This window comes from Eumetopias jubatus, unplaced genomic scaffold, assembly GCF_037043125.1.
Source record: "Eumetopias jubatus isolate StellerSeaLion01/CBP00866 unplaced genomic scaffold, mEumJub1_p1.0 scaffold_5, whole genome shotgun sequence".
NCBI classification, from domain to species: domain Eukaryota; kingdom Metazoa; phylum Chordata; class Mammalia; order Carnivora; family Otariidae; genus Eumetopias; species Eumetopias jubatus.
The window spans coordinates 118,268,520-118,282,624 of NW_028274811.1; the positions used below are offsets into that span (position 1 = coordinate 118,268,520).

Genomic DNA, 14,105 nt, shown 5'->3' on the forward strand with positions numbered 1-14,105 from the left:
TACCAATATTTTTAGTGTACCAGTATTTTAGTATTTATTTTAATCATTGATTGAATCATTGATCGTAATTTGACATATAAGGTACTTCAAAGCATCTCTAGAGAATCTTCACAAAAATGCTTTTTAAGGTAGATCTTCTGGTCTGATGCTTCTTCTCCTTTATTTCCATCTATATTACATGTTAACATCGAGGAGGTTGTCTTTGCTTTTTTACCAGATAAATGGGGGAATGAGTGTTCTTGAATTTATTTCAGTAACACTTCATATCAAATAATTTTTAGAATTCTATAAACACAATGCTTTGCTTTAGAAATATATTAAGTTTACTTAGATTTAAATTTATAACCATTGAAGGAGTTCCTTATTTACTAAACAAAGACTTCGTTCTTTTACTCATTTATTTAACCATAAATCGGTAATTTTTGTTATGATGGGGGAAGAATGGTTATTGTCTATATCTTAAAATCTGATTTTTTTATTTGTTGTAGGTTTTATTGGGATTTAATAATGCTTATAATGATGGTTGGAAACCTGGTCATCATACCAGTTGGAATCACATTCTTTACAGAGCAAACAACAACACCATGGATTATTTTCAATGTGGCATCAGATACAGTTTTCCTTTTGGACCTGATAATGAATTTTAGGACTGGCACTGTCAATGAAGACAGTTCTGAAATCATCCTGGACCCTAAAGTGATCAAGATGAATTATTTAAAAAGCTGGTTTGTGGTTGACTTCATCTCATCAATCCCAGTGGATTATATCTTTCTCATTGTAGAAAAAGGAATGGATTCAGAAGTTTACAAGACAGCCAGGGCACTTCGCATTGTGAGGTTTACAAAAATTCTCAGTCTCTTGCGTTTATTACGACTTTCAAGGTTAATTAGATACATACATCAGTGGGAAGAGGTAAGATATATCTTTTACTACTTTAAAGCCACTATAGCATGAGATTGTTAACTCTAACTTTTAAGATGAACACCTGTGCTATGTATAATGAGTTTTATAAAATTCAAGAAGAAAAATTCTATTTATTCCTTTTGGTGCATAAGTGATATATTTGTACTTCAAAGATATGGTCAAATACTGAATTTGAATCAACTGAAAAAATAGTGATTGTAAAACAGTTTTTTATGCCAATTAAGTCTCTTTTTAAAAACAAATCCTCTTTAATCAACAAATGTTTATCCTAACCAATGCAATCCCTCTTCTACCATGGGAAGTTTCTTTTTATTTAATATGAATACTTCAAGTACCATCTCTGACGAAGATGTGTAGGCTCTGATTGCTAATCTAGTTTGTATCATTAGTTCTATGAGATAATCTGGTTTATGGTTCCTCTAGTATTGAAGTTTTGGGGAATTTACATTTGAAGAAAACAAACTCTTAAAAAGTATTTCCAATTGTATATATGTAAAGACTGATTTTAGCATAATAATTTTGCTCAGTGTTATGCTTTGCCTATAATTATTTTTTATAATTTCTCCCTATTAATTCATTTCAAAATACTGAAAAACAGCATACCCAGGAGGGAAATTATTATATAGAAAACACAAATAGTACAGTGAATAAATATAATGAATCTGGCCAATATTTTGCTGAAGAGGGCATCTGTTGTTCTTACGCAGTTGGTGGGACCTAAAAGGGCTCAGCCAACTGGAGTTTTGAAAGATCTGAGTTAAATGTATCATGACTGAACAAAGGAGTTTATGTTCCTAATTCCAGAGTCTGCTTTGTAACCTTTTTGACTTTATTTTCCTTCTAAGTCTACTTTTTAAAATTAATTATAACCTGAATTTTGTTGTTTGCATAAAAATGAGGATCAAAAAGGCTTAGAGTGCCTAAACCTGGGCTAATGAAAACAATATACTGGCAATAGATTAATTATTGCTTTACTCACTACGGAAATGCGTCTTAACGTTTTTAGGAAGAATTATGTTTTGGAATTTAGGTTTAAACAAGTCCTAAAATGGAACTTCTGTGAACATTAGTTCTGCTTTCTGTGAGACTGTAGCAGTGTTTTGTGTGTGCTTGTCAATGACATTTTGGTTCCCAGGATTTCAGGAAATGACATGCAATAATAAAACACTGCATAAGATTCTGCTGAAAGGCATAAAAGTGGATCATTCTTAAAATATGGATGTGGATTTTATGCAAAATCAAATGAAGCATTTTTTGAGAAATTGGATTCATCTTGTATTATATCTCTATATAACACATTCCATCTAAAATGTAATAAATGTTTGGTTCTTAAACTTGATTATACCAGTTTGAGATTAATATCAAACCAAGATGATTATTGATAATTTTAGTTAATATTTATTGGGGGCTTATTATATGTCAAATAATATATTTTTTCCTTACATGGATTCGTTCATTTTCCTAATAATTCTGGTAGCTTGCCCAGATTTACAGAGTTATTAAAAGCTGGAACTGGGATTCTAACCTTGGTGATCTGACTTCAGAGCAAATGCTCCTAACCACAGAGCTATATAGCTTCTCACTATAACATACACTCTTTCAGTGATAAATACTTTAGTATTCCACCATTTTATAGATTGCATAAGAAATTGTAGGAAGCTTGTCTTAACAAAGATTGTATCTATGCAACATAAGAGTTGAGCATTTACCCCCTAAAACATGGTCACAATTTTTTTTTTTAATGACTAGCCTGTAAGAAGAAAAGTTACTGATATAAATAGCCAGGCAATTAAAAATATAGTGGGCAATGTGACTATTTTCAATGTCTTGTGGTTTTAACCCAATTACCCTAGAGACTGGCAGCAGGATGAACAGATGGTATCCTATCAGATAAAATGGCAAGCCATGCAGTCATAGAGGAGGACAGCCCTTACACTATTGCCCTCTGGTTCCTGGCAGCGGTTACAGTCACCTAGATCCATGTAATGGGGTGGTGTTTTAAAGATGCCATGATATAATTCAGGATCATCGGCTCACTGCCATCATTACTGACTGTAAAATGCAATTTAATATGCACTCACAGAAATTTGGTAACCAAACCCATTGAAGCTAGAGTCAGGAGTTGGCAAGATCTTGCTTATAAACAAATGACCTTGATGATAAATGAACCATAAGCTCATTTAAGTGAAGAACGTTTTCTTGATTATATGATACCCCCGTGTAAAATCACTTATAGCATGGTATTTAATGTCTGCTAGTAATACTGTGAAATAGGGAAGAAACAATATTAATTAATCCAGAATTTAATTCAAATTTATTATTTCATCACCTACATGATTCACACCGTAAGCACAGAGAAACTTGAATGGTTCCAAACTGCCAATTCTCTACCTGATTTTTACAAATGCCCACCAGGATGTGTTTACATGTAGAAAATACAACAAATAAACCAGAAGAATTTGCTCAGTGAGCATTTGGAATAAGACTGCAGAGGAAGATGTGAGTTCACCCACATGTCTTTGAGTTCTGAGTGTTTTAGTACCAAGCTGGCTAATGCTAAATTCAGCGAATTTGGGGAAGTAATGTGTGAAGTCTGGAAGCTGCCACTGTTCTAAATGAATCATTCCCAAGGAAAGTGGCTGCCTTCTATAGGAAACTGCTTCCATCTTCAACGATATGTTTTTTTTCTTTTTGGTCTGAATTAGTTCAACTGAAAAACAACAAGAAGTGCTAAAGCCAAATAAATTAGAGAAATATTGTGAATGAAATACAGAAACTTTAAAATTTAGTCCTGATGCTACTATCATTACTAAAATTGAATGTAGTGGCTAATGTAGAAGGAAAGAGGTGATTAGGCCAACTGATTTATGAAACACATGGTGTTAAAGAGTCAGGAGGGAAGTTATTTTCACAAGACAATTTTGTAAGATCAGTGGCTTTAGGATGCAAAAATAGAGCTCTCTGATGCTCTACTGAAAATATATATATTGCCAGGTGAGGTGAAAATCTGTGGCAATTTGGATAAATCAGGCCAGGACATCCCTTTTCCTGTTATCTCCAGAAAACCAAAGTGCATCTTTCCCATTCTTGTATTTTTGTTGAGAAAAAAAAAAATCATTCCCTTAATTTGTCATTGTTGTTCATGTTGTATTTCAAGTAAAGAGTAACTCAAGCCAGAGTGTTACTTTGTCACCTATCACAGGGGGAACCTATTCTCTGACCTAAAAGAAACAGTGAGGAAATCCCTGGAAATAAAATGGAATGTTAGTAACAATTTGGGACCATCACAAGCCTTTAAGAGACAAAAGGTAGATTAAGAGGTTAGTATATGGGAGATAATTCAGGTAGCAAAGGTGAAAAGTTCTAGGAACCTTAAATCCCTCGGCTGCTGATGTCAGTCATTTTATCAAAGAGGGATAACCCTTGATGTTATTTGAGATTTAAGAAACCGTAATTGAAAAGAGAAATGCTTCTCTAAAATGGTTATCTTTTTGTAGGTTTCAGTGTCACACAAAGTGTAAATTCTTCATGAGCAATGTGAAAAAAGTGTGAGAAATATGTGACGCTTGTATAATAACTAGGGCTTTGGAATACACACATACGGTATTTTATTTTGTATTCCTCTCTCCTGTTTCCTCAATCCTCCTTGTGTAGATTTTAGACAATACCATAATTAACTAAATCCATTTTGAGGCAGGAAGAAGGCTTATGGTTCTGATCTTCATATATGTCTATAGCAATTTCAGATGAATAATGTGTATGGAACATTGAGCTGCTCTTCTAGCAATCAATATTAGATTTTTATGTTAGCTCAGAGATAGACTTATATACAAACTATGTTTAACAACACAGCATTAATAAGAAAATTTATTCCACAGGGAGCTGATGCAGACTGTGGTTTCTGTCTTTGGTTAATTTTAGCATTCTAATTGGATTAGATTAGAAACTAACTCCTGCTATAAATTGCCTATCTATAATTACACAATACATAATACTCTAACCACTTTCATTTTTTCAGAAAATGCATCAAATTCTAAGATTTGCTATAAGCAAACACCAGTGTTTTCCTAAACCTACCCCCCACGAAAACTAGGAGAGGCTTTCTATTGCCTATCACATCAAATCTGTGTTTCTTCACTGTGCCTCTAAGGCTCTCCAGCAAACTGTTCCCCTGTTTCACTCCTGTCACTTCATATTTGTTCCCAACAACTCTCTCCTGTTTGTTTTTTAGTTTTACAGTGCTTGCAGAGAATGAGTCTTTTTGCTTCTGTAATCTTGCATGTGCCACACTTCAGATTTGGAAAGTGTTTTCTTTTTGTCTATCACTCTTTTAAAAATTAGGCTCAAACTCAGATATCCAGAAAATATTCGACATTGATGGACTGGGCTGTAATGGTCAATACCTTTACTTTGGGCAATTCTACCGGCTCTCTTTGCTTTGGTTCATGTTGATAGCTTTGTTGCTAATGCATATTTATATGCGTTTTCCTTTTCTGGCTATAAATGTCCCCAGAAAACAGTCAGTGTCAACTTTGCCTTTGAATTTCCTTGTACTCTAGCACAGAGTTCTGAAAGGTTATCAGAGCATGCCTATCCCCTAAATACATGGCAATCTTCCATGTTCTAAATCCATTAAATAATTGCAAGGGAATATTCATTCTTTACTCCCAAGCAATTACTGAGTAGCTTCTATGTGCAGATAGATGCTGCATGAGAGAATTCAAAGCAGACCCAGCTTTGTAGGAAAAACAGACATGTGAGCAAATACTCACAGATGGTGTGGTAAGTGGCAGAATAAAGGAGGGAGCGAACAACACAGCTTTTTTAGCACAAGAAGAGAGGTTCACGGAGACTTGAACTGGGTTTCAGAGCTAGAGTCTGATTTACCAAGCTGAACAAAATGGGGCAGGGAGGAGCATTCCACTAAGATGTGAGGTACAAGCAGCCTAGCACAGACCGTTCTGCATCTCCAGAATCTAGGTTGTAAAGGGAATGAGTTTGGAGGCATAAACATGAATTTGTGCTAATGATGGACTTCATAAGGTGTCACTGAGGCATTTGAGGCTGGGGGGGTTTTCCATTTTAGAGTGCCGTAGAATGAAGAGGGTTGGAGGTCACTGACGATGGACCTAATAATACCAGTTAGGAGACAGATACATCACTCATCTGCCTTTCTTATAGGCAGCCAGCGCCAAGCAGGGCACTGTTTAGTTATCTAAAGGGAGAATTAACTTTGCCAACAAGTCTTACCCTTGAAATGTTTGTACCAATAATAAAATATGAGATCTTATATGAAGTCTTTTTGTAATGTTTTATAATTTAAATATTAATTATATTTAATATAATTAATATTGTCATATTAGTATAATATGTTAATATATATTACTATGTTAGTAAATATAACAATATATACTAATATTAGTATTATTGATACAATTATATTTGAGATTGTATTTCACACCACCAGCAACATGGTGATGCAAATTGAACCCTCTACTGGAAATTAGTATATGTAGGGCTTTATTCAAATTGTGCCTTTTATTTTCTGTGTCTTCTAGGGAGAAGTCCTTAAAGTGATTTATTTATGCCTATAAAACTTAATAGCTATTAACAGTTGTGAAGTTCAAATGAAATGAGATGCATGGAAATTGTTTGAAACATTTAAATTGATGTATGCCCATAATATATATCATATCTATATTATTACATATAAGATTCATGATGTCATCTCTCTCAGATTAACACATTTGCTGACACTAACATTATTATGTATGTGTGGTGAGTTGCTTAATATTTTCTGCAGGCAAATATTGATTCTGCTAAAGACCACTAGGTGTCCTCTATTGGTTGTGTTACTTCAGAGTTCTTTATTCTAAAAAAACCAGAATTGTCTTCTTTGGAAATTGTTCACTTACACTCTCTTAAACTCACCTAATTCCTTGGCTATTTATGTCTAGGCAAAATAAATGATTATGGATATTCATATATGCAAAAATTATTTCTCTTTATCTATACTTTCTCCTCAGGTTAAACAGAGAGTTTAAGTTCCTTCTCTAAGTAATTATTTTTATTCTGAGAGAATTGTTTTCAATTATCATACTGTGTGTTTTTATGATGGTATTTTAACAGATACCCTGAAGTTCTACAGTACAATGTGATGAGTTCTATTTGGATATGAAATATCGTTAGGTCAAGACAAGTAGAGATTAACAAGGTGTGTGTGGATGTATTTCTGTGTAGGTTAGAGGTGAGATACATAATTTTGTAAATGCTTTTTGTTCAGTGCTTTGCAGCAGATCTGTATAATTCTGAGCTTTGTTAAAAAAACAAGATCACATTTGAAACGTTCAGACCCCTATTTTAAGATTAAAATACTAGACTTTATTAATGTCCTGTTATTGGCCCAGTCTATGTTCCTATTTTGCATGTTTTTATACACTTCCATGGCTATTGATAACAGCCAGACTCATATCCAGAGTTTCAAAATTATGTACCCCCTTTCTAAAGTCTACAAGAGTATGTGATACCTCTATAAAGACATTCTTGAGATCCTAAAGCTCAGTATGTCCATTTCTCTTTCTCTCTTGTTTTCTTTTACATTTCTCCTTTTCTCATTTCCTTTTCCTCAGTTTAAAATCTAAGAGGCATCCTTGACTTCTCTTTCTCTTTCAGTGTCTGTAGCTAACAGTAACCAGGTCCTATTGGTTCTATTTCTTGAAGGTGCTTTGAATTCTAGTAACTCCTTCCCTGAATCTTCTCTATCATCATCCTAGTTTAAGCCAATATCAGTCATTGTTCAATTTTTATATTTCTCATTTTTATAATAGACAAAGTACTAGATTTTAAAATTCACCCTTATAGGGGTACCTGGGTGGCTAAGTCAGTTGAGCGTCTAACTCTTGACTTCAGCTCAGGTCATGATCTTAGTCATGAGATCAAGCCCCACGTGGGACTCCATGCTCAGCAAGGAGTCTGCTTGAGATTCTCTCCCTCCCTCTCCCTCTCCCCTCCCCCTGTTCATATGTGCTCTCTCTCTCAAATTAAATGAATAAATCTAAGAAAAAAATAAAATAAAAATTCACCCTTCTCTTCCTAAGGCCTCAAAAGTGGTGTTTTGAAAGCAAATATTACTGAGTCATCTGCCTGGTAAAAATATTTCTGATTTTTGATTACTATTAGGACAAATTCCAAAATTCAAGGTCCTTTGAAATCTGAGTCTTTTTCAACCTCAGCCTGGGAAACTACTTGCCCATTATTTTTAACTCTGCTGGACTTCTTTATATGCTATTTTAAGGCCTTTACATATATTGCTCACTTCCTAGAACTTTGTTTCTTTGGCCAACACCAGTTTATCCATCATATTTTGTTCCTTTGACTTTGATTTTAACTTAAACTTCCTTAGGGTGAAATTAACTAATCCCTCAGGTAATGTTAATTTCTATAATATCCTGGCATAGCCCATGTGCTTTTGCTTTGTAACATTAGTCACTTTTGTAATTTCTCTTAAACTATACCTTTCCAACTATCTATTAAACTCCAGAAGGGGAGAGATCATAAATTTCCTGTATCTTTAGCTTTTAGCAGAGTGTCTGGAAAATAATGGGGCATAAGAATACTTGCTAAATGATTTAGATTATGCCTTCAAGGAAATTTCAGGTTAGTAGGAAAAGCAAACATGTAAATAAATGTGTAAGCAAAACAAAGTGTCTTGAATCCAATATTAGAGGCAATTATAGTATTGGCAACAAAACAGAGAGAAATGCATTGTGAGAGTGTGGTAGGAGGTAGAAGAGGAGTCCTAACTGAGGCATCTAGTCATGGCCGCTTTGAAAACTAAGTGTGAAAGTATATGTCCTCCCAAGTGGATGAGCCTGCGAAATATATTCGAAGGGAATTTAGAAATCATGGACAAAATCAATCAAGTTCTTCATTTATAGATGGGGATGATAATAATTTTCTGCCCAATCTCATAGAATTGTTTTGAGGCTGAAATGAGGTGTTATTGTTGAATATACTTTGAAACTATGAAGTTTATAGAAATGTAAATTATTGCTATCACAAAAATTTCTATTAACTTAAAATGTGAAAAATCTCAACAGATAGTTCAGCTGTTGGCCCTTTAATATGCTTACTGCCTTTCCAAACACTGGAAGTATTATAAACGCTATTATGCATTTTTTCTGCCTGAAATATACTGAGTAGAAAATTGAAGTAGCAAATAAATCAGCAAAAAGTTTAGGACAAAATGCATTCAGCCTCACATTTGACTGAAGTTTCTGGAAAGAAAATGTCTCAGTTTTTCCCTCCATTGTGCACACAGTTATAACATGTATTATGGCAACTGCTCTTTTAGGCTCATCTTCTTGCTGTTAGAGTGAAAATTGGGAATGCCATTGGTTTATGAGTATTGGACATCACATTTATGATGTGATTCTGGTTTAAACTTGAATTCTGGTTCAATTTTCAGAGTGTTTCATAGTAAACATGTGTTGCTTTAATTATCTGGGTAATTATCTCAATTGAACAGGTCACTTTTGTTGGTCGTTGGTCCATAAATTGGAAAATGTTACAGTGACACCTGAGAATATTTTATTATTAAGAACAATGAAGTGAAATTAAACTCACTCTGAAGGGAATGTCAAATATATTTATCTAATCATAAAGGGAAAAATGTTTGTTTTTTTTAATTGTTGGTGCATAACAAACCTATCATTTACTTTAGTTAGATATAATGTCAAAGATATTTTTAATTAATTTGAAACATTTTAGGAAACAAAATTATGCTTGCTTATGTCAAAAGCAGTAGTTGTTACCTATTTCATTGGGCAAGGCATAGTCATTGATATATATTAGAAATTGTCATGGAAAGTCAGTTTTCTTAAGACACTTATAACCATTATGAAAGCTCAATAATAAATAAAATTAGAATTAGAATCCTCAATCACACAGGATAATGGCCAAGAAAGACCTACTTTGACTTCTCTCTCTGTCTTGCTGATGTATGCACTTTAGATTTTGTATTAGAGGAGTTGTGTCTTAGTGTGAAAACGAAATACATTTCGTTGGTTATATAATTCTGGTGGCTATTTTGAGTTAAGCCTGCCATTTAGGCCATTTTTTTAAAGAGGGTCAAAATCTTTACTTATTACATCTTAAAGTGAAAGCAGACATTGAATAAGGATTCTGGAAACTAGTCCCAGGGTTCTATATAACTTAAAGCACTTGCAAAGAAAGAGAATAGCTATTTTGAGATAATCATATTCGTCAGAGGTGGTGAAATCAAAAAGGATTTCCCATTTAAATTTGTCATCAATGGGAATATTTGCCATAATGTGCTCATTATCTCAATGTGCTGCTTTTTTGTTGTTACTGTTGTGGACATATGAGTTGGGTGAACATACAAAATTAATGAAATTCAGCTTAATTAAAATAAAAATCCAAGTGTATTTTGTGCCAGTCATTTCCAGTAATTTTTTCATTTTAAAAATATGGCTGATGGCTTCTACTTGGCTTATATGGTTGTTTTAATAATTGAAGAGAAAATTTGTGTGAAAGGGCTTTGCAAACTCTAATGTGGAAAGTCTATAAAGAGTATATTAGTTTAAGGTATAATTAGCCAGTTAAATTATTTCAATGATTTTTTTTCATAGAATTTCTGCAAGAATAAAACTCCCATCTTCCTCAATATTTTAGATCATAACAGAGAATAAAAGGTGGAATCGGTTTGTGGTAGCGTGTGCTTTGAAATTTAGAATCCAAGAGCTGTAACTGCCTAATAGTATCTAGCACTACTATTGGGCGTATCTACTAAATTTGTGGAGGTTACAGTGTGTGAAAATATTCATCTCCATGATACTGAGGAGGAGGATCAATATACAGAATAGCTGCTTCCAATTGACTGGCAGTGAATCATAAGCATTCAAGTGTGCAGGTTTTAATAATATTGTACAATTAAAACGTCTCCCCCTTTTTATTTAATCTGAAATTCAGAGAAATGCAGTTTTAAGATAGTCCTTAACCTGGTAGAGAATTACTTCTCCTCTTCTCCCCTGGCATATATTTGCTGTAGAAACAGAATAATTTTGTGACAGAATTTACCAAAAAATGCTAGTAATTTGTTAGGAGTTACTGAAGAATTTCTAGATTTATGATAATTTAGGCTCCCATAAATTATTAACTTTAGAATAATATTAGAACATGTATGGATTCCAAAAGCAGTATATGTATTCCGTCTCCTGACTTGCAAGGCCAGGTAATGAGTAACAGACTTTGAAGTACTAAATGACTGACTAGTTTTGTGTTCTCACATTTCCTGGGAATTATGACATTAATGACTAAAATCTCACCCTTGCGGAATGATTCATTTTATGTTTTATGGCTTTTTCAGCTTCAAGGGTATCCAATAGACCTTCAAATATACTTTCAGCCATTACCAAATAATATCTTAGCAGGCTATTGTTTGGCAGGTAGTGAGAGTAATTCTCAAGTGGTTGAGAGCTGCTCTCTATACGGAAATGATCGATATATGAATATATGTATCATAACTTGAGTGAGAGGTTCCTTTGTGTGAGAAAAGGGTTCTACTGGGCTATAAGAAGTGTAGTTGGGCTGCATAAGAGACAGGAGGATGCCAGCAAGCAATTTAAAAAAGTATTTTACAGTTTTGCTGAAGTCTTTCCGTGTTGCCAAATTACCAGTATTTGCCTAATATCAAAGATGAATGTTTTAGGGGCACCTGGGTGGCTCAGTCGTTAAGCGCCTGCCTTTGGCTCAGGTCATGATCCCAGCGTCCTGGGATCGAGCCCTGCATCTGGCTCCCTGCTCCGCGGGAAGCCTGCTTCTCCCTCTTCCACTCCCCCTGCTTGTGTTCCCTCTCTCGCTGTGTCTCTCTCTGTCAAATAAAGAAATAAAATCTTTAAGAAAAAAAGATGAATGTTTTAATGTTCATAAGTGTTATTGCTGGGAATTTTACCAACTAAATCAACCATCCCCCTTCCCATTTAGATAAATTGTTATTTCAGATGTTCCAAAAATCTCCAGCGTCTTGAAATTAGAAGATGACACTGTGGCTTCAGATGAAAAAATTTCCAGTTAACACATGGTCTAGCAAAATGCTACTGCTTTTCCAAGAGATTCTGTTTAGTAGCACATTTCTTAAATGTATGATTCTATACATCCAGTTAAACACTATATATGTAATTATATGCTAACTTTTCTAAATAAAAGTAAGAGGCTAGGTAGTTAAATACTTACCTGACTTCTCATTTGCCAACTTCATATCTTCATATGATTACCAAATATAGTATTTAATGTATATTAATTGGCCCCCCGCCACATGCTGAGCCTTGTGCTACGTATAGGAATGCAAAGATCATCAACAACCATGGCTAAAAGAGATTTTGTAATCTAGTGGAAGGGTTAGAAAAGGAGATCAACACTCATAAGAGATATGTGTGAACTCTTATCTATTGGAAATTGTTGAATGGAAGATTTCAGGAATGATTCTGAGGCTATATCTCAGCTCAGTCTGAATCACACAGCTCAATCAATTCATAAAGTTGCTAATGGAGCATGAGTGAGGAGTGGTGGTGTCTGGGTCAGTATCTACCATCCTTTGATTAGTCATTTGAAACAAAAAGGGCTATTAAATATCATGCTTTAGTAAAATCTGATGACTTTTACAAACCAAGGAAAAGAAAACCACTTTTGTTTAAAATAATATCAAAACTGCATTGAAATTTCAAGATGACTTCTTTGTACTAGAATATGAAACATTTTCATTGCATTCAGATCATACACATTTATGAAAGATTCCTAAATACTGAAAGTTTTTTGGGAAGAAGAAAGAACAGTATATTTACATTTCACATACGGTATTCCAAAGTCTGTAATTAGTGAGAGAATTTAGCAAAAAAGAACCTAGCTTCCCTCTCACTTGCTTTCTTGCTCTTTTCTGTATAGTATAGGTGCTCTTGCATGGGACTCCGAACCAGAAAATGTGTTATCACAATTAAATGAACAATCCCTAAGTGATATCAAGAAACTGAGCTGCATTCAGGAACTGGAATGCCCAACAGCAAATCAGCTCTTCTGTAATTATGGGAACACCAGCTCCATTCAAAATGCTTGCATTGTGTCCACATTTTGTACCTAAATGTGATATTCATTATCTTCGTGCCTCCCAGCTTCTGCTCCCTCATGGAGGCACTGGTAGCAAGGATAGTTGCTGGACATGCTGCTGTAGCTTTCTTTCCTAAGGAACCCATGTGTTGATAGATTCTACGTGCAAGAGGAGTATATTCTTTACACCAAAGACTTTCGCAAATATCCTTTCCTTGGTAAGACTGTTTATTGATGTTGTTTTCATTGTTGTGGTGGAGGTGGCCGCAGTTGTCCCTCTTGTTGAGAGAAGCAGGCAGTGAAGTTACCCTGAATCTCAGGTTAGGTAACAAAATCTGTTCTTCAAAGAAGTGAAGAGTCAGATATTCTAGCTGTGATGATAACCCTCAGAAAACCAACTCCTTTCCCTGCTTCCTGAGAAAGCCAAGTCCCTCCAATATGAGTTCCCCTTATCGCCTATACCTCTATGGAAGCAGGAATTTTCCCTATCTTCCTCTGTCACATTTCCCATTAGAAGATTTGCTAACAAAGAGTGTAAACAAAATATCTAGTAGTATTTTTTTTTTTTTTACAACTGTGAAAAAAAGAAACATTCTCTTATCAGGAGACACACACACACACACACACACACACACACACACACACACACACACACACACACACACACACACCAGAGAGCCTTAGCATAGGGCCAATGCATCCTATTTCAGGACTGTGGGTACAATATATTTCATTATTCCTTCAACTGAGGAATGAAGTATGAGGGGTGAATAAACCAGTGTGATCCGCTCCTTAGATGGAGAACTATTGATTTTATCTGCTCATTAGTTGCTATATTATTTTATTTCTGCCTTTTCAAAATAGAGAAGAAAATTTCTAGGAAAAAACAAAAGTAGTTAATGAGATGACTAATTTCAAAATAGAATATGTCCAAATTGGCAAAATAACTTACCTTGAAAGACCAAGGTTGTCAGATTAATTATTTTTCCTTTTTGCCTAATACAGATATACAGGTGATATTTATTTTATTCAATTATTTTATTTGACATAGAAAGTAAATG

At 34.4% G+C, this 14,105-nt stretch overlaps 1 protein-coding gene across 1 annotated transcript in view; it reads left to right on the forward strand.

Annotated features, from left to right (window-relative positions):
* Nucleotides 1–14,105, forward strand: part of HCN1 (hyperpolarization activated cyclic nucleotide gated potassium channel 1) — a 401,226-nt gene that overhangs the window by 45,414 nt on the left and 341,707 nt on the right. Inside the window, exon 2 of the mRNA XM_028098094.1 lies at nucleotides 489–912. Within this exon, the coding sequence (XP_027953895.1) occupies nucleotides 489–912 (424 nt within the window). The remainder of the gene's footprint in view (nucleotides 1–488; nucleotides 913–14,105) is intronic.